The 27,307-nt window shown below is 35.9% G+C and overlaps 1 protein-coding gene across 2 annotated transcripts in view; it reads left to right on the top strand.

The window, feature by feature from the left end:
- LOC138823153 (disintegrin and metalloproteinase domain-containing protein 5-like) overlaps positions 1-27,307 on the top strand; it is a 75,897-nt gene that overhangs the window by 20,594 nt on the left and 27,996 nt on the right. For both annotated transcript variants that reach the window (XM_070016123.1, XM_070016122.1), the window contains exons 8-14: positions 1,414-1,485; positions 1,656-1,822; positions 2,890-2,971; positions 3,211-3,347; positions 4,450-4,633; positions 10,110-10,205; positions 24,194-24,392. In XM_070016123.1, coding sequence (XP_069872224.1) covers positions 1,414-1,485; positions 1,656-1,822; positions 2,890-2,971; positions 3,211-3,347; positions 4,450-4,633; positions 10,110-10,205; positions 24,194-24,392 — 937 coding nt within the window. The remainder of the gene's footprint in view (positions 1-1,413; positions 1,486-1,655; positions 1,823-2,889; positions 2,972-3,210; positions 3,348-4,449; positions 4,634-10,109; positions 10,206-24,193; positions 24,393-27,307) is intronic.

Raw genomic sequence — 27,307 nt, 5'->3', positions numbered from 1 at the left:
ATTGTTGCCTCCTCCTTTGTTTTTCCCCTACCATCCCTTCCCTCCCACTTCCAAACTATTACCCCCCCTTCCAAACTATTACCCCCCCTAAATTGTAAAGTTTGTTTTTCAACATAGTACCTTGTACATCTCATTGTTACAGTGGGTCAACCTGTATCCCTGTTTTCCCTTCCCCTCCCCAAATTATACTGTGCATTTAAGTTTTTGTAAAGAGAGTAAATCACATGTTAAGTATTCTTAGTACAGCAGAAAAGGAAGTTCTTGTAAAAAAGAGACACATAAGATTAGTTTAAGCAGCACTGAATAAAAAAAGAAGTAAGGGAGCTGGCCACATCAGACATTAAATTTTTTTAAATATGTATTTTTTAGTTGTCAAGGTGATGTCCAGAGGAGTTACAGTTGCATAAGTAAGATAATGAGTACATTTCTTGTCCAGCTTGTTACCCCTTCCCTCATTTTTTGACTATTTCCCTCCTAATACCCCCAAGTTGTACAGATCATTTCTAACATATTGTCTTGTGAATATTTTTGTTACATTGGTTCCCCCCTTGTCCTTCAGACATTAAAACATTTTAATTTAAAACATTGATGTGGCCACATAGAATACATTGCAACACTATTACATAAACAGAATTTTTAAAATCCAACACTAGACCCAAGGCTATTTATTATGATAGAGTGGTATACAGATTTCAAACTACATTTCAAGCCATATCCTAAACTAAGTTGTGATTACAAATCTTCATGTCATAAATGAAAGCACAGATTTGATGCTATTAGTTTCCTTCCCAGCATTGCAGTGTCTACAAATTCTCATGTTGCACTTTTAATTTATTTTGTCCAATGTGTTTTTGAAACTTTCTTTGGAGACCTTTTCTTTGGTCCATGCATTAAGAAATGTGGTGTCTAGTTTCCCAAGTGTTTGGATATTTTTTCCTACTACACTCTTCCCCTTTAGTTTTATTTTTTCATTATGGAGAGGAAATATACTTTATGATTCAATCTTTTGAATTTGTTTATGTGAGTCTTGTGGTCAAAGAGATTATTCAACTTACATTTGTTGCATGAAGGCTTAAATACATGTATTTCTGGAGCTCCTGGTGAATGGAGTGTAATGGAAACACTGATTAGATAGTGTAGGTTCAGTCTCACTAATCCTAAGGTGTGTCTGTGGTGACAAAAGGGCAAGAGCATCTTAGTTGCCATATTGATCCCAGTGTCCAGTACATGAAACATCATTTGGAATCCTATTATTAAATATTTTGTGTAAAGTCATTATTGTCATATCAGTGAGTATTTTCTGTATTCCTAATGGAATATCATTCTATGATTAAAATATAGTCCATGGTATGTTTAAAGAGATATGGTAGGTTAATTATATCACTAGTTTTTAAAAAATAATATGTTTTTCAGTTTGACTACATGGGCTCTGACACAAAGACTGTAACACAGAAGGTTATTCAGATCATTGGCCTTGCTAACACTGTAAGTTTTTAAAGTCTTTTTTGTGTATTTTGTAAATACATAGATAATAGGCTATCATATGTGTATAGTATTTTGCTATGCGCTTGGAAAACTCTCTGTAACCCAATAGATACAAGTTTAACATGATGTTCAAATGCACTTAAGATTTCTCCTTTACCTTTGCTTTTCAGATGCTTGCCCAGTTAAAACTAAGTGTTGTAATAAATTCTATTGAAATATGGTCTAATGATAATGAGATTCCAACTGATGGGCGAGTTGATCTGATGTTACTTGATTTTTTAAAATGGAATCATGATCATCTTGACACTACAACACTTCATATATCATATTTATTTGTGTAAGTATAATATTATAGACTTTATATCACTCAAGGAATATTCCAAAATAACATATATGCTAATTGAGTACTTTGCAGATTTGATGACTTAACAGATATCATCAGATATTTAAACATATAAGCAATCCAATTTTGTGTGTGTGCTGATACTGGGGCTTGAATTCAAAACCTTGGCACTGTTCCTTACCTTTTACACTCAAGGCTGATGAGTCATTCCTCCACTTCTAGCTTTTTGCTGATTAAGTGGAGAAAAAACAATCGCAGATATTTTTTCTTTCTAGGCTGGTTTTGAACTTTATTTCTCAGATCTCAGTCTCCTGAGCAGCTAAAATTTCAGGTGTGAGACACTGGTTTCAGCTTAAATTAGAATTCTTTGTTTCTCATTAGGAACTAATGCAATGCAAAATTAATGAAAATATTCTATCAAAGAACATTGACTTTCCGAAAGATCACCTGTATAATATTTGTGCTTAGTTACTGAGAAGTAGACTATATGTATCTCTTCTCACTATAATTAAAACAAGATAAAACAATGACACTGGAGAAAAATGTATTATAGGAATTGAAGTAGCTAAAAGCTTAATTGTGAATTTTATAATATTTTTGGGATTTGTAAACTGGTATTATCTGTTACCAAATCTCTAAATTCTTGCTTATCTAATTAATTGTTATATTCTATTTTGTAATAAAACAAATATGTTAAACTGTCATACTACCTAGAATCTCATGTGCCAAAGTCTAATTACTTTTAGATAATTAATGAGTAAGGAGGCCATGAAAAATATTTTAGGGGTGTGAACATAGAATGAAAACCATAACTATTAGTAGAAGGGGAATTTGTATAAAGTACTAGATATTGTCCTTTTATTTCTGGATGTTTATAAAATTCAGCATTGATACACTGAAATGTGCAAAATTGAAGTATTGAGATAAATGCATTTAAATACTATCCTTAGACTAGTATTGTGCTTGCCTCATAATGGTTAAGCTATGCTTGCTGCTATGAAAATAATTATCATTAGTAATACTACCTTAAAATGTCTAATATGTAAAATTATTAATTTTAGTTTTCAGACAAATCCTATTCAAGCAGGTGCTGTATTTCCAGGAAAAATATGTGATGAGAATTACGATGTAGGAATTGCTGTGGTATGTAATCAGACATTATTGAGTTTCATCTCACTAGTTCCTATTTCAGAATTTCCTAAGTATTTTGAAGTGTGGAGCCTATTATCAAAGCATTTATACGTCTATAATTGCCACCACATTGATATCTTTCATTCCCTTAAAATTTTTATGAGGTTTAATATATATATATATATAGATATACTTTTCAATCAATATTTTTGACTTATTATCCTTTTCTTTCTTTTTAATTCATATTTTAGTATCCAGATGGGTTCTCCTTAGAGTCGTATACCATCATTTTTGTGCAAGTGCTGAGCCTTGGTCTGGGATTAAGTTTGGATACATCCCAGGCTTGCTATTGTCCAAGAGGTGTTTGTGCAATGATGCCCAAAGCTGTGTAAGACCCTTTCCATTATCAAATACATACATAGGATTGTCTTGTTATTTTAAACAATTTAAATTTTTTTCTTATTTTTTATGCTGTTACTGGAGCTTAAACTCAGGGCCTATATGCTGTCCTTTGCTACTTCACTCAAAGCTGGTGCTCTTCTACCTGAGCCAAAGCTCCATTTTAAGCTTTATTGTGGTTAGCTGGAGGTGTGTATGCTTGTGGGAGAGTGTGTTTGTGAATGTGTGTGTGGCATGTAGGGAAATTTGATATAATACTATAAATTATTCATATGTATTTATATGTACATATATAGAAGTTTAATATAGTCATAAAAATTGTATATAATATATCCATATTATGTATATGTGTATATATAATGTATATGGATATATATGGATATGTATAATATATCCATATGGGTATATTATATGACACAATATTTGTGTATATATACTCACTCAAATATATGTAGATTTGTGTTACATACATATATGCAAATACATGTTAAATACATATAAATATCTATATACATGTATAAATATATATACATGTAAACACATATCTATGTATTTGTTTTTGCCAGTCCTGGGGAATTCAGTGCCTGGACACTGTCCCTGAACTTTTGTGCTCAAGGCTAACACTCTAGCACATAGTATTTATATATATAATATGTAACATTAATATATATAATATGTATATGTAATATAATATATTATAGATATGTATTGCATATTATATATATAAATATATACAGAGGGGGAGAGAGAGAGAGAGAGAGAAGCTTGAGTATCTGTGGATTTGCATATCTGGGGGATATCTAGGAGTGGAGTGCACCTGGGACCTTGAAACTAATCCTTTACAGGTATGGAGAGATTTTTCTGTACTTGGTCTTGCATAAACATATTACATAAAATAATTTTAAAATACGTTTTTTTTTCATTTTTCTTAGTGGAGTTATAAAACTATTAAAATGTTATTAAAGTGTCAATACTTTTAAATAGAGTGTTTATTGTTTTACCACAAAGCGTAATGTTATTGAAATCTTTCATACAAACATCAAATTAGGGCAAAGTTTTTTTTTTGTCTTGTACCTACTTTTATGTTTCAGGAACTACGGGGGTATCAAGGAGTTCAGCACTTGTAGCTTGGATGAGTTCAAATTCTTTGCATCCCAGGACAAGCTACTGTGTCTTGAGAAGAACCTTGTTGAACGGCAAACGCCAGCATCAGGTGGAGAATGTGGCAATGGAGTAGTGGAAGCTGGAGAGGAATGTGACTGTGGCCCTGAAACGGTTGGTAGAAAGCATATCAATTTCTTGTGTATGTATAATGCTAAGAAAAAAGTTGGAAACATTATCTTGTTTTAGTAAGATATATTTGAAAATCACATTTTTCTTCTAGGAAGATAGTAACCTTTAAATATACGTTAGGTTTTTTTTTTTTTTTTTTTTGCCAGTTCTGAGGTTTCACTTCAGGGCCTGGACACAGTCCCTGAACTTTTGTGCTCAAGGGTAATACTCTAGGGCTTTAGCCATAGCTCTATGTCTGGCTCTTTGGTGTTTAATTGGACAGAAGAGTCTCTTGGACTTTTCTCCCCAGGCTGGATTTGAACTACAGTCCTTACAACTAGCCTTACCAGTAAGTGGGATTACATAAACCACTGGTGCCTGGCTAGTTTTGTAAGTTAATGCATGCACTTTTAAGTAATGCTTGTCCTTATATATTGTTTGCTAGCATTATTTATTGTGCATATCATAAAAATTTAATGACCACCAAGACTGTCTTAAATTGTCAAAGCAATACATCCTTTCTATCTATCTATCTATCTATCTATCTATCTATCTATCTATCTATCTATCTATCTATCTATCTATCTATCTAGATGCCAGTCTTGGGGCTTGAACTCAGGGCCTGAGCACTGTCTCTGAGCTTCTTTTGCTCAAGGCTAGCCCTCTGCCATGCGAGCCACAGCACCACTTCCGGCTTTTTCTGTTTATCTGGTGCTGAGGAATCAAACCCAGGGCTTCATGCATGCAAGGCAAGCATTCTACCACTAAGCAACATTCCTGGCACCAGCAATTAGAAGACAAAAGACTAGATCCAAGAGAATAGCTAAATGCTCTGTTGGCAGTAAAATATATGACCTATAAAAATATAAAACTATGAACTAAAATCAGAACATAATAAGTGTAAAAAGAAATATAATGACATCAGTGAGATGGACAGGTGGAGTTGCTTAAAGCTTGTTACTGCTTAAGAAAAGGATTAAGGAAATTGAGTAAACAACATTTCAAACTGAGTTACAAAAGGGTGTTACCAGAATGCAATAAGGAAGAGCTAGAACCTTGTGGAACACAGACATTCAAACCACTGAATTCTGAATCCAGGAGGAACCACCTTGCTTCTGCCATCTTTTCCTCCTAAGTTGAGTAAGTTCAGAGTCAGGAGTAACTTCTTGCAGGAAAAAAGATAAGATGTGGGCTTCCTATGGCTACAGTGACGCTGCAGTATTTGATACTGAGTAATTCTGTAATCCTCACAGTCCATAAACGTCTGAGCTGTTACTGACCTGTGCCATCTTGAAACCAGAGCTAGTGTGTGTACTCTGTGTCATTTACATGGTCCCACCATCACTGAACCACACTCATAGATTGTAGTATGGCATAGCTCCATCAGGTGCTATAGCTGTCTGCCATGTGGGAACAAAGTGGTGTTCAGTTATCCCATACCAGATGCTTCTTTGCCCTGTCACTGGGCTCCTCAGAGCTCAGCAGACAAACTTTATCCCCAGATACCTCAACTGATGTGGCATCTTTTCCAATAGAAAAAAAGAGACTTATGTGGCTACGCTGAAAACCCAGAATCTTTGTGACTGGACTAGTTCTCCAGAGTTTGATGGGCTTTCTGTCTCCCTGAGTAATGGAACTATCATGCCAGCATTTCCTGATACCTCCCCTCCAGCCCCTTTCCCCCCCCAATCCCCAGAGTTGATTCTACAGCTACATCTCACCATGCCTGAATACTACTACATCATTCAACTTCACAGGGACTAGATCATTGCAGTTTCCATCATTTCTAAGTATCTACATGATACTTCTTTTTTTTTAAATTTTACATGATACTTCTTTTGGTGCTCAAGTTGTGTCATGTTGGCTCTTGGGTCTGAATTACAACTGTGGCCTTCTTCCTGAAGCCAAAGCCACTGAAATGCCCTTTCTTCTCTAGAGGCATTCCAAGCCACAGTTAAGTCCCTTATCCACACTGAAATACTAAGGGCATGCTTCTGGTTCTAGTCTAGGTGGAAAACCTGCATCTCCCATGCTTCAGTGATTAACCTTCTTGTATCTGTGTCATAAATGCTACGGGAGGTCAGTGAGACATTGCCAAGAATCTGAGATCCATAGACACTGTGAACACTTGTGCCATGGAACACATAGAGCCAGGCTGCCTGTGGGAGCGGTCAACCTGACACTAACAGGCTTCTGTTGTCTTATTGTGGGTAAAATGACAATAAGGGGACTTCTAGCAACCTTTCCATCAAGAAACCTATCAACTTGCTCTGCCACCATTGCTATTACAGACTCCCATAGCAGAGGCACCGAAGCACTCATAGGTCACCACTGACACTGAACACATTTAAAGTAGCTTCCCAAACTACAATACTGTTTCTGTTCTGATCCAGAACACACTCTTTGCAACCAGCATCCTAAGACCAACATACATTTAAGAGTTATTTCCCTGTGAAAAATTTGGAGGAGGCAACTGTTTCATAAGATGTGCAGATAACAAGGCAAGTTTATAAGAAACATAAAAAAGTAAAGAAAGCTTCATATCACCAAAGGGAAATTCTGTACTGAGTGACATCAAATAAAGACATTTATGAGTTGTCTAAAAAAAGGAATATGAAATAGTGACTGTAAGGATATTTCTTTAAAAAATTTTACAGTGCACTCTGTTCTAAAAATGTTTTTAAAAATTGTCTTTATAATGGTGATGTACAGAGGGGCTATGCAAGTCAAGTAGAGTATACTTTTTGGACTTTGTTATCCTTTCCTTTGCTCTCTCCCAGTTTTCCCCTCCCATCCTCATCCATAAATTGTATAGTTCATTTTCAACACAGTGTCCAGTGAGCACCATTGCTGTATTTGTTCATCCTTTGTCAAGGACACTTCTTGAGTAAAAGAAACCCCTAATACTTATAGAAAGTTTATTAAAAACAGAAAAATAAATAATGATATGGCTGATAAATTCAATACAGATAGATACAATAAACAAGCACAATATTAAAGAATTTAATGAATGAAATAGAAATGCAATTGAGAGCTTTAACAGAAGACTAGGTCAAATGAAATAAAGAGTCCTTGAGCTTGAAGGCAAGCTCCCTTCCATAGTGCAGCTGGTAGAGCGGAGGACTGTAGGCGCGGCATTGAGCTTGAAGGCAAGTCCTCTGGGAAAAAAAGTAGAGAGTGATGAAGGGTACAGGGTTTATATGACACCACTAAGTAAATTCATATTGTAGGCTTTCTCAAAGGAAATGTGATGCAAAATACCATAGTTTATTTAATAAAAAGATTGACTAATTCTACCCAAGTTCTGAAAGAAATATGGAACCCAGATCTATGATAATTGAACTTCCTCAAGTGCAGTAAAAGAAAATGTTTATGTGACAAAGAGGTTATTATTCTTCACACAGATACAGAAAGCATTTTTTTGAAAGAAAAAGAAGCAAACTGGGTGCTCACACCTGTAATCTTAACTATTCAGGAGGCTGAGATATGAAGATTAAGGTTTAAAGCCATCACAGACAGGAAAATCTGTGAGACTCTTATCTCTAGTTATCATTAAAAAACCCAGAAGTGGAGTTATAGCTCAAGTGGTAGAATGGTAGCCTTTAGCAAAAAACAAAACCAAAACAAAACAACAAAAAAGCTCAGAGACAGTGCCCAGGGCCCAGGCTCTGATTTGAAGCTCCAGGACTTAAACCCACATCCATACCCACACATACACACACACACAAAATGCCAGACTTGAAACTACTACAGAGCTATAGTAACAAAAACAGTTTGAGTACAAAAACAGACCTGAAGACCAATTGAACAGACTAGAAGACCTGGAAACAAACAAACAAACATGTGTGTGTGTGTGTGTATGTGTGTACCCGCCTGCTATTTGACAAAAACACCAAAAAATATATGTTGGAAAAAACAGCCTCTTTAACAAATGGTGCTCGGAAAACTAGACATTATGCAAAAGACTGAAACTTGATCCCTGTTTGTCACCTTATACTTTGAAACTAACTACTAATGGCATAGGCAGGAACTTCCTGTGTAGAGTTCCAAGACCTCAACCAATAGGAGAAAGAACTGACAAATGAAAAACATTTTGACAATGTCTTATGAAGTTAAAAATGTTTGTCTGTTTGACATAGCTTTCTCTGAAGACATAAAACACATATCCTCAAAAAATTTGTGTGTGTGTGATTGTTCAGTTCCTTTCTTTATGGCAGCTGAGCAATCCATTTTATGATTATGTGAACAGACAAACAAATCATGGCATTATATTCATTGGAAAATAATTGCAATAAAAATGAATGAAAATCAGGTAGTTATATCATCATGGGTGACCTTTTAAAAAAGATTATGCTGGTTGAAAGAAATAATTTTCACGAGATTATATAGATTGATTTTGTTAATTTGAAATTCAAGAAAATAGAAATTAATATTTAAAGTGGGCCAGTGGTTTGCTAAAGCAAACAATGGAATTGATTGATATCTTGGTTGTGGTGATTCATGGATGGATATAGTTTGTAATTTTGGGTGTGCTGGTGAATAATTCCTGGAGTGCCTAGATTTACAGATACTTTATTGTTTACTTAAATATATGCTGATAGAATTTACGTTGTTGTTGCACATATGTGTAATATATGTATATATATCCATATATACATACATGATTCTAACCATAGGACTGTTTGGATATTTGGGAGGGCAAAGAGCAAGAGGGAAAAAGAAAAATAGAAGGTGCGTAATTTTTAAATATATCACAGCTACATATGAAGATGGTATAAGGAATATCAATCAAAATCTGTTGATCAATATGGAGTTGGGAGGTGTGGGGATGAAGAAAGCAAAAGAGAGGGTTATTATAGTATACTATAGTCATGTTCAAATGCATGATAGAAAGCCTTTGGTACAATTAAAACCCACTAAAGAATAATAAGGAAATAAAACAGACTTTGTTGGGGCAGTGGTATTATCTAGAGCGGGAAGGGCTGACTAACAGAAAGGGCAAATAAAAAAAAAGGTCAAAGAAGTTTGTTATCATATTTGAAAATAGGACAATGAAACCTGTTAAAATTGTTTTAGAAAGAATGAAGTAAGAGAGGGGGATAGATGGATGAAGTTAATTAGCTATATTTTATACATGAATGGAATATCACAAAGAATCCCACCCTCTTGTACAGCTAGTATGTGCTAATAGAAAACCATTAAAAAATGGAAGTATAATTTAAGTTCAAGTTTCTTAGTAATTACACTGTAGTGTACATAGCTCAAAGATAGAAAACAATTTGTTCTACTTGTTATCTTAAAGTATATGGTATGAAGGAGAAATGATCTACTAAAAGAAATACTGACTTCTGTAAATCTCAGGTAAAATGGGATTATTGAAGCTATGAAGTTAAGAGAAAGCTTAGATTTGTGTAGTATCTTGCATCTTCATATGATGGCATTTAATCAGATGCAATTAAATAACATTTTTTTTTTACAGAACTGTTCACATAAAAGCTGCTGTAATCCTAGAGATTGTACCTTAAAACCTATGGCAATATGTGGCTCAGGAGAATGCTGCACCCAAGATTGCAGGGTAAGAGCCAATATGTATTGATAACAATGCATTATATATTGTATGTGACTATAATATTCGTATACAACTGGACCTAATGCCACATTTTACTCCATTCAGCCATTTATCTTATCTATATTTTCATGAGCATAATGTCTGATGTTTCTTCTCTTCTCTTCTGACTTGGCCTTCCATATCTACATGCCATGACAAACCTTGTTTGCCTCTAAAATATCTCTAAGGCCATATAGTTATATGATCTAACTTTGTAATTCCCAGGAAGGTAGACTAATTCTTTTTGTTGTCTAAATTGACTTCATGGCCTTCTGGGAAATTCCAATGTGTTGCAGATACTCATTTCCTCTTTTCAAACACTATTTAAACAAATCTCAACTAATAGATTGACTGTAAAAGATCATAAACAAACTAAACCGCAAATACTCTTTGATTTCAGGAAGAATATGCTTTTAAACTTAAATTATTGTAAGATTCAAAAGCAATTTCAGTAAACTACTATGCTCAAGAAAACAGTGTTTAAAAATGCTGAAACAAGGTGTATGATTTCTTTATTGTATTATTGAACTTAGTTTATGAGTATTTTATTGAGAATTTTGGTATGTATGTTCAACAAAGAAATTGATCTATACTTTTCTTTATACTGTGTCATTATCCCATTTGGGTATAAAATAATATTGACTTCAGAAGAAAAAGTCTCCTTTACAGAGAAGAGTTTCCTTCTCTTCTATGGAGGTCATAATGATCTGAGTATGATGGTGCACACTTGTAATCCCATTGTTAACCCATTGTAACATGAGATGTACAAGACACTATATTGAAAATGAACTTTACAACTTTGCGGGGGGGTGGGAGGGAAGGGATGGTAGGGAAAAAAACAAAGGAGGGGGTAACAATGCTCCATAAGAAATGTACTCATTACCTGTAACTGTAACCCCTCTGTCCAGTATTTATTTTAAAAAAAGAAAATACTATTTAAGTGATCCTTCCATTATTTATTCAAAGTTAGTTATATTCCTCTGATTGTGATCCTTTAAATTTGTTGACACTTGTTTTATGACCCATTGTATTGACTCTCTGGATAATCTTAGTTAGACAAATTGAATATGTATGCATTTGGTGTCAGTTAATATACTGTTATGATCTAATTTTGTTCGGTAATACAGGAGTTTTAACTCAGTGACTTAATGTTTGTTCAGCAGGCATTCTATAATTTTAGCCACATTTTGATCACTGTCATAATTATTTTAATATATACAATTATAGCTATTAATTTTCATTGTGATGTACCCTCATATCTTAGAAAGTACCTAAAGTTAGTAGATGAAAAAAATTAAAAAATTGAAGACATAAGTGAATGGAGACTATAGAACAATACAATCTCAAAGTATTTGTTCTTTGATAAGATTAAACCAGATTGACAATCCCTTAGCCAAACTAGCCAAAAGAGAGAGAGAAAACTAAATTAATAAAAATCAGAAATGAAATGAGGGGAATATTACAACAGACATCAATAAAATCTGGAGGAAAATAAAAAATATTTTGAAAATGTGTTCTAATAATTAGAAACTATAGAATACAATGTATTCATTTCTAGACACATTTGCCCTAACAAAATTGAACTGAGAAGGGTGTAAACAACTTTAACAAGACAATAATAATAATAAGTATAATGTTGTCAGCAATAATAATGTTTGTGATAGCAATATTCTAAAAAAAGAAAAGACTATAATTAAGTGGATTCACTGCCAAAGTCTATAAAACCTTCATATTTTTATTTTTATGATTCCATTTTATACTGAATATTAATTGTATAAAGTAATGAACTTTCTGTGTGTATGTGGTGGTGGAAGTAAAATTAGGGCCTCACTACCACTTATGCCATTCTCCTACCTCTGACCCTTGAGTAACTGGGATTACAAGTGAGCACCGTCATACTTAGATCATTATGAGCTTGAAAGAAGAGAAGGAATCTCTTCTCTGAAAAGGAGACTTTTTCTCTGAAGTCAATATTATTCTATACCCAAATGGGATAGTGACACAGTATAAAGAAAAGTATAGATCACTTTCTTTGTTAATGTACACGCCAAAATTCTCAATAAAAAAACTCATAATCTAGGGGCTGGGAAGGTGGCTCCGTGGTAGAGTGCTTGCCTTGCTTGCTTGAGGCTCTAGGTTTGATTCCTCAGCACCACATAAGCAGAAAAAGCTGGAAATGGCACTGTGGCTCAAGTGGTAGAGTGCTTGCCTTGAGCTGAAGAGCGGAGGGGCAGTGCCCAGGCCCAGAGTTCAGGCCCCAGTGACTGACAAAATAAACAAAACAAAACCAAAGAAAACTCATAATCTAAGTTCAATAATACAATAAAGAGATCATACACCATGATCAAGTTGTTTCATTCCAGGGATGTAAAGATTGCTCAACATGTGTAAGTCAATAAGCATATTAGAGCACATAAATAGAATCAAAGATAAACATCACATGATCAGCTGCTTAGATTCAGAAAAAGTCTGAAAAATGTAACATGTCTTTATGATTAAAAAAAAAGCCCTGAAGAATCCAGGAATAGAAGGAATGTACCACAACATAATTAAGGCTATTTATGACAGATAACCAATAATGTGTGTATTAAATTGGAAAAAAAAAACTGAAAGCATTTCTTTTAAAGCCAGGAATGATACAACAGTTGTTTGTGTAGCCTCTGCATACTTATTCAAAATAGTGCTTGAATTCTTAACCAGAGTAACAGGATGAATGAAAGAAATAAAATGGATAGAAACTGGAAAGGAAATAAACTAATCCTTATTTGAAGACAATATGATCTGATACTTAGATGACTATAAAGATATCATAAAAGATAAAAAGCACTAGGAATAAACCTGAGAAATTTTAGACATCTGCATAGACACACGTACACAAAAGTATGGTATATACAGGAGAGAATTCCAATGGTGTAACTCCTTTGAAAAACATTCTGGTAAAATGAATATCAAGAAGCTAGTGCTTAAGGGGTAATAAAGGCAAGGGGAGGGAGGTGGATGAATGAAGAAAGGAAAGGTGGCTAATACAGTTATAATATTCAATGTATATATGTAAAATAGAACTAGGAAAATTGAAAGGATGAATGGAGTTGGGAAAAGTGAGGGAGAATGATGAAAGAGGTAACATTGGTTAAGATGTATTTTACTTATAAACTGACATGTTGAAATGTAACCCCTTTGTACAAATAAAGACAATAAAGTTATATAAAAAAAGAAAACTTATAATGAAAATGAAATTGAAAGTGATAAAATTGTAAGAAAATTATAAAAAATAAAAACTATAATAAAAGAAAAATGGAAGATTTCTAGAAGATGGAAAGACCTCCCATTTGTATGGATTAGCAGAACTAATATTTTGAAAATGTCTATATTACTGAAAGTGATGGATAGATACATTGTAGTCCTTATTAAATATTCAATACTATTCATTCTTCATAGGAATAGAAAACAAAATCCTAAAATTTATGCAGACTTGAATGGTCCTCTATAGCCAAAGTGCAATGTTGGAAGTAGTGCAATATCTGACTTCTATACCACAAAGCCACAGCTTTATGCTGCTAGCATAAAAGCAGACTTGGAAGCCGATAGAACAGAATCTCTAGTTCACCTAAAGCAAGGATGTGTGATGAGGAAAGATTAGGGATGAGAGAATAGAAGAATAAATATTGTCCAAAAAAACCCCATTCCTACCTGTAGACAGAAATTATTGTGGGAAGAGATTCTAGAAAGGGGATATGATTGAAAACTTGAAAGGCAAGTGCTGTGGTGTGATGATCTTGGAGAAAAGGAAGGAGAGAAGTAGAGAAGTAGATGGAGTATACTTAAGTATACTTAAGTAGAGAAGTATACTTAAAATTAAGAGCTAAATTGTAAATGGCTTATATCTGATATACAAGGGAAGAAAACTATAGTTAAGTAAAAGGAGAGTAAAACAAGAATGAATCCAGATGAAAATAACAATCTTTAGATATGTATATGAGAGTTCTGTTTTCCTTAGAAGTTAGCAGCTAGAGCCAGGAGGCAAACTCGGCTGAGGGAATAATTCACAGAGCTCCTGTTCAAATGTTTATGACTACCCTAATCTCCTGCTGCTGCACAGGGCTGTCTGATTGTACCTTATTTTAATCTGATGAGGAAGTTGGGCATCAGGTAATCTCTGGATATCACTACTTCCTCCCTGCTAGGCAAGTTTATAAGTTTATCTTCATAATGATAGTCATTATTATCTTATTCTACATAGCTTATGAACTTAATGACCTTGAACAATAAAACTATTTCTTTTTTTTAATTTATTTTTTTATTGTGAAAATACTGTACAGAGGGGTTACAATTACATGGGCAAGACAGTGAGTACATTTCTCATCAAGCATTGTAGCCTCCTCCTTTGTTTGCCCTTCCCATCTATCCTTCTCCCCACAACCCTCCTCCCCCCGCCACCAAAGTTGTAAAGTTCGTTTTTGACATAACGACTTGTATATCTCATTGTTGCAATGACTCCACCTGTATCCCTATTTAAACAATTTGTTTTTGGCCTTCCCCTCCACAAATTATAACAACATCAAATACAGTGAAAGCAGGGGTTATACCATGGGGGAGGGACATACAAAGCAACAAAGAAATAAGCTTATAATTGTGTTAGAAACAATCGCTTGAAAGAAAACAACATTTGAATACATATCTTAGGGTACATTTCCCTAACATCAACTTATCTGACCGTTTCTTTGTGACTCATACATATACTAGTTATTGCAAATAAGGGAAACCATGGGACCTATGTTTCTTTGGTCCTGGCATACTTCACTTAATAGAATTTTTTCCAAGTCTTTCCATTTCCTAACAAATGGGTCAATGTCATTATTTCTGATGGAAGCATAGAATTCCATTGTGTAGATATACCACATTTTCTTGATCCATTCATCTACTGAGGGGCATCTGGGTTGGTTCCATATCTTAGCTATGGTAAATAATGCTGCAATAAACATAGTCGTGCTGGTAGCTATATTGTGGTCTTGTTTGTGAACATTTGGGTAAATGCCCAAAAGTGGGATTTCTGGGTCATAAGGGAGCTCTATGTGGAGTCTTTTGAGGAACCTCTATACTACTTTCCAAAGTGGTTGAACAAGTTTACACTCCCACCAACAATGCAGTAAGTTATCCTTCTGTCCATATCTCCTCCAGCATCTGTTGTTGTTAGAGTTCTTGATTATAACCATTCTAACTGGGGTGAGATGATATCTCAATGTTGTTTTGATTTGCATTTCTTTTATGGCTAGAGAGGTTGAGCATTTCTTCATGTGTCTATTGGCCATCCTTCTTTCTTCTTCAGAGAAGTTTCTCTTTAAGTCTTTCACCCACTTACTTATTGGGCAGTTGTTTCTTTGAAGATTTGTTGTTGGGGAATTTAATTTTTTGAGTTCCAGGTATATTTTAGATATGAGAGCCTTGTCCGTTGCATGGCTAGTGAAGATTTTCTCCCAATCCGTGGGCTTTCTATTGATCTTGCTAGCTATGTCCTTTGCCATGCAGAAGCTCTGCAATTTCATGCAATCTCATTTGTCCAACCTTTCTTTGATATGTTGTGTTTCCAGGTCTCTATTAATAAAATTTCGTCCTGAGCCAAGGAGGCCTAGGATTTCTCCTATTCCATCCTGTAATGTTTTCAGAATATTTGCTTTGACTCCAAAGTCTTTGATCCATTTGGAGTTGATACTGGTGCAGGGTGATATATAAGGATCTAGCTTTAGTTTTCTAAAAGTAGTTAACCAATTTTGCCAGCAGCATTTACTGAAGAGGTTGTCTTTCTTCCATTCTATTTTTTTAGCTCCTTTATTGAAGATTAGATGGCTATAGGTCTGTAGGTTCATTTCTGAGTTTTCAATTCTATTCCATTGGTCCTGAGGTCTGTTCTTGTGCCAGTACCAAGTTGTTTTGATTACTATGGCTTTATAGTAGAGTTTGAAATTTGGTATTGACATTCCTCCAGCACTGTTCTTTCTGTTGAGGATCATTTTAGCTATTCGTTTTAGCTATTTATTGTTCCATATGAATTTTTGGATTTCCTCTTCTATTTCCTTGAAGAATGAGCTTGGAATATTGGTAGATATCACATTGAATTTGTAGATAGCCTTAGGAAGTATTGCCATTTTCACAATGTTGATCTTTCCAATCCAGGAGCTTGGGAGTTTTTGGCCACTTTCTAAGTTCTGTTTTGATTTTCTTTTTCAAGTTTTTAAAGTTTTCATCATAGAGGTCCTTCACTTCTTTGGTTAAGTTAATTGCTAGGTAATTTATTTTTTGTGGGGCTATTACAAATGGAGTTACTTTCCTAATTTCAGCCACACTTTTCTCATTGCTGTCATACAGAAAAGCCATTGATTTTGGGGGGTTAATTTTATACCCTGCTACTTTGCCAAAGTTTTGAATCAGCTTGAGTAATTTGGGAGTGGAGCCTATGGGATTCTTTAAATACAAGATCATGTCGTCTGCAAAGAGCGAGAGTTTTACTTCTTCTTTCCCTATTTGGATCTCCTTTATGTTTGCATCTTGTTTTATTGCTGTAGCTAGCCATTCTAATACTAGATTGAAGAGAAGTGGAGAGAGTGGACATCCTTGACTCATTCCTGAGTTAGGAGGAAATGGCTTTAGTTTTTCACCATTAAGTATAATGCTGGCTGTAGGTTTGTCATATACAGCCTTTATTTTGTTGAGGAATGTTCCATGGATTACTAATTTTTCCAGAACCTTCATCATAAAGGGGTGTTGGATCTTGTCAAATGCTTTTTCTGCATCTATTGAGATAACCATGTGGTTCTTATCCTTGCTCCTGTTGATGTGATGAATTATGTTAATTGATTTGCATATATTGAACCAGCTTTGCATACCTAAAATGAATCCTGTTTGATCATGGTATATGATTTTTTGGATGAATTGTTAAAGTGGACTGGCCAGAATTTTGTTGAGAAGTTTTGCATCAATGTTCATCAAAGAAATGGGTCTACATTACAACAATGAGATGTACAAGTGTACAAGTCGTTATGTCGAAAACGAACTTTACAACTTTGGTGCGGTGGGGGGGAGCGGGGAGGATTGGGTGGAGGGCGGGAGGGGGAAGGATGGGAAGGGATGGGAAGGGGAAACAAAGGAGGAGGCTACAATGCTTGATAAGAAATGTACTCATTATCTTGCCCATGTAATTGTAACCCCTCTGTACATTATTTTCACAATAAAAAAAAATTAAAAAAAAAGAAAAAGAAATGGGTCTATAGTTCTCTTTCTTTGATGAGTCCCTGCCTGGTTTTCGGATGAGGGTTATGATGGCTAAATAGAATGTGGTCGTTAGTGAACTTTCTCTTTCAATTTCATTGAAGAGTTGGAGGAGTATTGGTGTGAGCTCTGCTTTGAAGGCCTTGTAGAATTCTGCTGTAAAACCATCTGGTCCTGGACTTTTCTTAGATGGGAGGTCTCTTATTGCTGTTTCTATTTCAATGTTTGATATGGGCCTGTTAAGATGGTTTAACTCATCTTGGTTTAGTTTTGGCATGTCAATATTTGCTAGGAAAAGTTCCATTTTTGCCAAGTTCTCAAACTTATTAGCATAAAGCTTTGAGACATATTTCCTTATGATGTGCTGAATTATGGTTGTTTCTGTGGTGATGTTTCCAGTCTTGTCTCTGAGTTTATTTATTTGGGTGTGTTCTCTTCTTATTCTGATAAGATTTGCTAAGGGTCTGTCAATTTTGTTAATTTTTTCGAAGAACCAACTCTTTGTTTTGTTGATTCTTTGTATAGGTTTTTTGGACTCTAATTCATTTATTTCTGATTTAATTTTAATTATTTCTTTCCGTCTACTGGATTGGGGTTTATCTTGCTGCTGTTTTTTAAGTAGGCTCAGATGTGTCATTAAATTGTTGGTTTCAGATCTCTCCAAATTGTTGATGTAGGAACTCAGAGCTATAAACTTGCCTCTGAGTACTGCCTTTGCTGTGTCCCAGAGGAGCTGGTAATTTGTGTGCTCATTTTTGTTGAATAGCATGAACATTGGAATTTCCTTTCTAATCTCTTCCATGACCCACTCGTGATTCAGTAGTGTGTTGTTCAGCCTGCATGTGTTACAGGATTTTCTTTGGTGGCTTTTGGTTTTGAGTTCTAATTTTATTCCCTTGTGGTCAGAGAGAATGCAAGGTATAACTTCAATGTTTCTGAATTTGGACAAGTTTGCTTTGTGGCCTAAAATATGGTCTATTTTTGAAAAGGTTCCATGTGCTGCTGAGTAAAACGTGTATTCTGATGCTGCTGGGTGAAATATTCAGTAGATGTCTGTTAAATCTAGTTCATCTATGCAGTTGTTTAGATCTGTGGTTTCTCTGTTGAGTTTTTGCTGAGTTGATCTATCTTGTGGGGAAAGTGGTGTGTTAAAGTCCCCAAAAATTAATGTCTTTGGTTTTATGTGGGATTTGAGGGAAAGTAGTGTTTCTTGGATAAGTTTGGTTGCTGCATTGTTTGGCGAATAGATATTTAGAATTGTAATATCCTCCTGAAGGAGAGATCCCTTAATTAGAATGTAGCGACCTTCTTTATCTCTTCTCACTAATTTTAATTTGAAGTCTGTTTTATCTGATATTAGGATTGCAAGTCCTGCCTGTTTATGGGGCCGTTTTCTTGGTAGATTTTATTCCAGACTTTCACATTGAAAATGTGTTCGTTTTTATGGGCAAGATGTGACTCCTGAAGGCAGCAGATAGAAGGATCTTGCTTTTTAATCCAACTAGACAGTCTATGCCTCTTAATTGGAGAGTTAAGTCCGTTAATGTTGAAAGGTAGGACTGAGAGGTATTTGGGAGTTCCTGCCATTTTATCCGCCTTCTTGGGGGCTGTGGCAACTGGGTTCTTCCTATGGTTCTTGGATTCTCAGTTTGGGTGCAGTTTCTTGGCCTTTATTGTGGTCTTGTTGGTTTTCTATGTGTAAGACCTCTTTAAGAATCTTTTGTAGGGTTGATTTGGTGGAGATATATTGTTTCAGTTTTTCTTTGCTATGGAAGGTTTTTAGTTGACTTTCAGTTTTGAAGGAGAGTTTAGCTGGGTACAGAATTCTTGGTTGATAGTTGTTTGTCTTTAGGGCATGGCATACATCATTCCAGGCTCTTCTTGCTTTGATTGTCTCTGCTGAGAAATCGAGGTGATTCTAATTGGTTTCCCTTTATAGGTGATTGATCTTTACTCCTTTACATCTTTAAGGATCTTTTCCTTGGTCTGAATTGATCCTGTGTGGATTATAATGTGACAGTGGGATGTCCTATTCTGGTCTGGTGTATTTGGAGTTCTAAAAGCTTCTTTTATCTGAATAGGCCTATCTTTTTGCATGTTTGGGAAGTTCTCTGCTAGGATCCTGTTAAACAAATTTTCTAGACCATTAACTTCTGTCTCTAGGTGCTCTTCTACACCCATTATCCTCAGATTAGGCCTTCTGATGGTGTCTTCCAAGTGTTGGATAGATCTATCATATTCCTTGGATTTGTCTTGGGTGGTTGTATGTTCTTTCTCTATTATATCTAGGCTGTCTTCAATCCCTGAAATTCGATCTTTCGATCTTCTGCATGGTCTAACCTACTATCAATACTTTCTACTTTGTTTTTTTTTTTTTTTTTTTTTTTTTCGTTTCCTTCTAGTTTGTCGGCTTTGATGGCTTCAAATTCTTTGTTGGAGCTTTGTTTTAGATATTGTATGAACTTCTTTACTTCCTTAATTTTTTATTCAGTATTTATTCTCAAATCACTTAGTTGATTGGTTATGGTTTCCTTGGATTCCCATTCCTTCTGTTGGGTTCCATTCAGCATTCCCTTTGTGGTCTCCCTGACTTCTTTCAGCTCTCTGTTTATGGATTCCATGAATGCCTTTAGTGATCTTTCTGTATTCTCATCCCACTCTCTCAATTCCTGTATTACTATTTGATTAGCTTCTTCACGTTCATGCAGTTCCTGTAGTTCTCTTTGAGTGTTCTCAGCCTGCTCACTCCATTCCTGACTTTCTCTTTGACAGGTCTCAGCCTGCTCACACCATTCTTTTATTTCTCTTTGTGTGTTCTCAAGCTGCTCATGCAATTCCGGTATCAATCTTTGAGTAGCTTCCTCACACTCATGATGTTCCTGTATTAACCTTTGTTTTGCCTCCTTTCTCTCCCTATCATGCTCATACTGAGTCCTTTGCAGGTTTTCAATCTTTTTATTTACCATATTTACCAATAGTGTTTGTAGAGCTTTTTGGGAATGCTCCTCTGGATTATTCATTTTCTTTTCTGTCCTCTGATTATCATGAGTGGGAGTTGAGATACCCGGACTTGCTATTTTTCTTGTGTTTTTCCGGCTGCTCTGCCCATTTGGGATGAAAGTAACACCAGTTTTGTGCTAGCACACTATTTTAAGGCAAGCATCAACCAAAGTCTTTAGTTGCACAGTCAAAAGTCTGCAGAATACAATCTAGTTCAGCAGATATAGCTATTCAACATCAAACAACTATGTATTAACTGGCTGAACCACAAAGAAGAATTTGGCAAACAGAAATTATAAGGTTTAGGGAGAGATCTGGGTAAAAATAGGTATAGAGGGATGTGGAAAGGCAGTGAGAGAGTTAACTTAATCCTAATCTCAAAGTGGGAAATAGGTTGGATAGAATGATAGTAGAGAAAGAAGAAAGAGAAAGAAAAAAAGACAAGAAAAAATAGAAAAACAAAAATAAAAAATTATGTAAATTAAAAATGTAATATTCAGAGAAGAACGTGGATAGAATAAGAGAAGGGGAGGGATAAAAACTTAAAACTAAAAATGCTTAAAATATTATATGGGTATAAAGAGGTAGTATTGCTATTAAGGAATTTAAGTCCAAGAGGTTTTAAATTGAGTAATAAATTTCTGGATTAAGTGTGTACACAATGGTGTCTAAGATCTAATAATTGACTATGGGCATATCTGAGGATGAGGAGAACAGCAATTAAGTCACACAAAGAAGAATGAAAGAGAAGAAAAAGTGATAAGAATGAGAAGGAAAGAAAATAAGAGGATCAAATTGTCAGTAGAGCTAAACAAAAAAAAATTTTAAGGAAAAAAAAAACTACACACACATATACCACTAAAATAAAAATTATAAGATGAAGAAAAAAGTTAATAGAAAACAAAAAAAATTTTAAGTTAAAATTTAAAAATTAAAAAAAAGTTTTAGAAAAAAACATTTATAAAAGGTACAAAAAAGTTCTTTGATTTTTTTTGGGGGGGGGGGGGGCGGATGGGAAGATCCTGTATCTCCCTTGTGTCCGTAACCAGTCTCTTGTTGTAGTCTCTGGTCTGCTTGTGGTGATTTTCCTGTGGCTTGGTTGGTTTCTTAAGTCAGTTTATTTGAGCAGGCAGAAAAATGCTCTGCTTTACTCAGGATTTTGTGATCCTCCTCCCAGGCTAGTTCAATGGGAGGGTGATCTGCTTTGAGTATCACCAAAGAGGGATATGGCTGTTTCCTTTAGTTTGGAGATGCTGTGATGAGGCTAGGTTCTGGGTAGAGTTGTGGCCTTTCAGCAAACAGCCGCTTTTCCCTGAGAAGCTAGCTTCTGAGAAACTCACAGAGCCCAGCCTGGAGCCATTCTCAGGGTTTATGTTTACTGAATTTCAATTGATTGTCAAGGCTGCTGTAGTGAGGGGCAGCCTCTGGCTCTGTTTACCCAGTGAAGAAAGTCACTCCTGGGGCTGGTCGCCTAAGCTGGGTGACTTTTCCCTGGGGGGAGCTGAGCCTGGCAGGTCAGGTTAGGTTCCTGTGACCTGCTAAATGACTCTTGTTTTCTTCCAAGGCCTGAGTTGGAGCTAGCTGCTCAGCCAGGCCTTTGTCATTATCAAAGATGGAGATCTCTGGTAGTGTGGGGGGGGTGGCCTTCCCTCCTCTGATGTCAGGCTTCTACTCATGCCCGAGTCTTGGTTCCTGGGTTGTCTCTGGTCTGCAAACTGCAGGATAAAGATGTCTGCTCTTTATCAGTTCTTGCTGGTGTTGAGTAGAATCTGCTCGCCTGCTGCATCTGGCGCCTTTGTCCTGGACTCTGTGTTGCAGGTATGGCGGCTATGGCTGCCGCCGCCACTGCCACCACCACTGCCGCCGCCACGGTAGCTGCTGGCAAATGCTCAGATCTGTCTCCTTGCCTGGATTTTCCCTCTCTGGCCTAACTCTCTGTACTGTGATAGCACACTTGGTGTGATTCTCTGGCTTAGGACTGTTCACTGGAACACTAAAACTGCTTTCTATGCGAGGGCTTGTTTAGCCTCCAGCTTCTCCTCCACCATCTTCCTGGAACTCCAAAACTATGTACATTTCTTTCCTTTTGCTTTATGTCAGCTGTTGCCTCCGCTCTCGTTCCCTCACTCCCATCTCTGCCCTTGAGATGTTTAGTTCACTCTCATCAATGTCCAGTGCAGCTGATAGGCCCCTCTACTGTATTTTTTCACCCGCTTTCCACTGATTCTGTGCTCTGCTCCCACCTTCCCTCAGATGTGCATGCGCATACACCATATATTAGGTAAAGAATACAGAATCATCAGAAAATCATAGTACTAATTAAGAAGAGGTCCTTTTCTTATCTTTGGGGTTCTTTTTGATATGCATATTATTTTATATAAAAATGAAGAGGTACTTGGGTATTAGAATTTGGTGCTTTTCTCTTTTGGTCTCACTATGTGCGGATAACTTGGGTCTTGTTTACTTTGTCACACCTCATTGCGCTTTAAATCTAACATCTACATATCAGGGAGAACATGCACCATTTGTCTGTGTGATCTTGGCTTACCTTGCTTCAACATGATTTGTTCTTGTTCCATCCATTTCCTTGCGAATGCCATTGTTTTATCCTTTCTAATGGCTATGTAAAATTCCATTGTATATAGGTACCACAGTTTTTGGGTCTATTCATTTATAATGGGGCATCTGGGTCCTTTCCAAATTTTGGCTATTATGAACAGTGCAGCAATGAATATGGAAGTGCAGGTGTCTTTGTTGTATACTGGGTCCTGTTGCTCAGGGCTATATGTCTAGGAGTGGTATGGCTAGATCATAGGGTATGTCTATTTTTAGTTTTCTGAGGAAACTCCAGACTGCTTTCCAGAGTGGTTGTATTAGTGTAACATTCCCACCAGCAATGCAATAGGGTTCCTCTTTCTCTGCATCTCCCCCAGCATTTGTTGTTTGAATTTAAGAGATAGGCCATTGTGACTGGGTTAAGGTGGTATCTCAGGATTGTTTTTATTTGCAGTTCCTTTATGGCCAGGGATGATAAACATTTCCTCATGTGTTTCTTTGCCATTTTTACCTCCTTTTCTGAGAAGTCTCTCATTGGCTCCCTTGCCAATTTAGTAATTGGTGTGTTAGATTTAGGAGGGATTAGTTTCTTGAGCTCCCTGTATATAATGGATATTAGGCCTTTATTTAATATATTGCTGGTAAATATCTCATTTGTTGAATCCCATTTGTTGAGTCCCATTTTTCCCATTTGTTGAATCTCCAATTTGTTGTGACTCTGGGACTCTGTTCAGGAAGTTCCTGCCTGTGCCTATAAGTTCAAGTGTCTCTCCTACTCTGTCCTGCAGTAGTTTCAGAGTTTCAGGTTTAATGTTGAGGTCTTCAATCCATTTTGAGTTGATGTTAGTGCAGGTTGACAGGTTGATATACTATATATAAATTCTTTAACTCTTCTGTCTTCTGTGGTAGTCTGCTTATCTTTTGAGTTTCTAGCCTCTCTCAAAATTACTCAATTTTTTTAATGTGCCAGAAATTTAGTCACTCAAATCTCTATGTAATACTTGATAGTGACACAATTTTGTTTTTGTGTTATTCTAAGCAACAAGAGCAAGTATATATGAAAATTTATACCTTTAGGAGGAAAAATGCAGCACAATTAATAATTAATATTTTATTGTATTTTCTTTCCCTGTTAGATAAAACCAATTAATAACCTTTGCCGGAAAGCAATTGACCTAGAGTGTGATTTTGATGAATATTGTAATGGGAACCAATCAGAATGTATGCCTGACACTTTTGTACGCAATGGACACTACTGTAGTAACAATGAAGCCTTCTGCTATAATGGAGCTTGTCGAATTTTTGATGAACAGTGTAAAAGATTAATTGGAGAAGGTAATAAACATAATTTTCTTCTGATTACTCCAAATTCTATAATTTTTAGGGTAAAAATACCAACTCAATGTGAAGGACTAACAGCTTGCCTAGTGTATATTAGTGTTAAAGGAAACCAACTGTGGCTCAAGTGGTAGAGCACTAAGACTTGGGCAACAAAGCTTAGGGACAGCACCCAGACCCTGAGTTCAAGCCCTAGGACTGGCATACACACACAATTCCCCCCAAATTAAAACAAAGTAACAACAACAAAACAATCCTTAAATTTATATATGAATATATATATTTATATCTATAATTTTTAAAAAAATTACACCACTGAAGGAAAGCCTTCTCATGGGATATTGGCTTTTTCAAAAATGTTTCTGTTTTAATATCTAAAGTTAACAATAGAAAAATGACAAGTAATAGAGCCTTAAGATGCTCTTGATTCTTAGATACTGGGAATTTTTTGATCTGGTTTCTATTGTAGGATCCAGTTGTCATTAAAAAGGACAAAAATTGTTTCTAGCTTGCTAGTTTTCTTAGTCCCCTTGAAAATATTCAGTCACAAAGTTGAGATTTTCAGATTCTCACCATTGTTTATTCTTTGTTGCAATATCTCCTATTTGAGATTTTCACACAAAAATTAAGAAGAGAACTAGTTGATTTCTAAATCTAAGAAATAAATAGATTAATTGCCACGTAGGTCCACTGCCCTGAATGGTAGGTTGTTAACAAAATAATGATGAAATTCAGAATTTCAGAGCAAACTTTTTTAATGTCTCTTTGGAATATTCTTTATGGGGTCTTAGGTACGTTCTAGGTTATCACTTAAATTTCCACTGGTCACCATCTATACTAAAATATCAGATAATTATTAAACCATTTAACTGGTAGTTTCCTTGGGAGATCTGAAGAAAACTGTAATATGCATAGGAATTTGAGAAAGAGAGGAAAGGAAATAGCACAATAGATGACAGAGTGGAAGCATGATGAAGAATGTTGGTGGCACAAGTAGGGTAAGTTTCCAAGAGGTTTCTTTTCACATTTTGTTAGAAAAGCTTTGAGGAATGTGATGGTGTTGGGAGGTTCTGAAGACAGGATAACAATGTTCACAACTGGATCTTGAATGTTTGCTAGTTTTCCTCCCATGGATTCTTAGATACTTTTTAGATCCAATAACTATTTTGGCAGGCCAAAAGTTCCCTGTTATGGCAGTGGTGAAATTGCCCTCATTAACTAGGCAAGCTAAAAATTAGGCTGAATGTAAAAGGCTATAGCAAAAATTCTATTAGGTTTGGGCTGTAGCTGTATTGAGATCAATATGAACATAAAATGTCATTATAGAGTCTGTGAGATTTGTGATTATTTTCCTCAACACCAAAAAAATCGCCATTCCAGAAACAGTCTTAGACTATGGAGATGTGATAGGAAGCCTCTCTATATTAAAGTGCTGATGATTTAAAACAAACAAACAAAAATACAATAAAACAAGCCAAAGAATCTCTTCCTTAAGTTTTTTGAATAAAGTACAAGGACTGCCTTACACATTTCTGTTCAAGGCTAGATAAAAGGCAATGACTTATAATAATATTTGTGTCACTGCTGGTCCTTGTTCTGCCCTGAGGCTGCTCTGTCCGTGCAACTGTGACCAAAGTGGGGCCAGGGGTACCTGCTATGGATCCTGGAGAATCAGGAGTTTGGGACCAATGTGTACAACCGACACTGGACAGAGTGGATGCCACCAGCTGGTCCAAGGGGAAGCTCTGAGCTCCTGGTTGGCATGGTGGTGGAGAACAAGGCTGGCAGGTGTGAGATTGTCGAGCTGATGGAGATGGAGGGTGAGACTTCTTGTAGCAGCTGCAAGGGAAAGCTGTTTTCTTCTCTGAGTGGAACATTCAGCTGGGCTGGAAAGGTACAACTACTGAATCTATGTAAAGCACTGAGGGAGTGCTTGCAATACAACAGGAATGGTTTTTATCAATGAAAGCTGTGACAACTCAAGATGACAGTTAAAAGGAAACAGTGAGAGTACCTTGCAGATTCAGGCCTCATATCCGGTAGTTTGAGTGTGATGGTTCCTACTGTGGCTATACACATGATGAAACTGACACAGCAGTAGATTTCATTGTGAAAGAGTTGGTGCAAAAATCTCTCAAATTTCCTGCTGTGTTGGCAGCTGAAAAGGGAGGGAAATTCTAAATATTTCATGGTAACAACACTGGTGAATATATAGAACTGTCAACAAATCTAAAGGTCATCATGAAATGGAAATACAGGAACTGGCCAGAATAACACTATAGAACGAGTGAACTGAGTTTTGTACCTACTTTAGGACAGATGGAATTACAGTTGGATGGTAAAGGAGTTCCTGCCTGTAAAGAAGTAAACATGTAAATAAAATAAAATTAAAAAAAAAAAGAAGTAAACATGCAACCCTGTTGGTGTAAACACCATTTTGAGGAAATAAATGTTTACTACATCTGACCACCTTAAGTGGTTGAATTAGACTTTATAAGGCTATTGCTTTTTGTAAGTTGTCATGTTCACCTCTTTCTTAAGAAACAAAGCCACTGTAATTTATTTTGTATTGCATGAGATCCACGAACCTATAATTAGTGTCTACATTGAGCTAAAACTAGTAAGTAACCTCAGATTAAGTACTAATTTCACTTTCCATAGATGTTCCTCTCAAAGTAGGTCAATTCTGTGTGTTCAGATAGTTGAAGTTTCCCAAGCTAAATTTTGTCCTAGTAAGCTTACTTTCAGCTGTAGTTTAAGCTCAGTAAGACAAAGAAGAAATGGCTTATATACTATTATTTTATGTCAGGGCTTTAAAGGTGTAGTTCATAGGTATGTTAGGTCTAGTGGCATGCTTCATTCAAAAGCATGTTGAAGTGAGACTCAGTGGCTGAATTCCATGCTCCTCTGAA

The sequence above is a fragment of the Dipodomys merriami genome, unplaced genomic scaffold, assembly GCF_024711535.1.
Source record: "Dipodomys merriami isolate MVZ:Mamm:240054 unplaced genomic scaffold, mDipMer1.0.p SCAF_12, whole genome shotgun sequence".
Taxonomy (NCBI): Eukaryota; Metazoa; Chordata; class Mammalia; order Rodentia; family Heteromyidae; genus Dipodomys; species Dipodomys merriami.
This window is presented reverse-complemented; position numbering and strand designations above follow the sequence as displayed.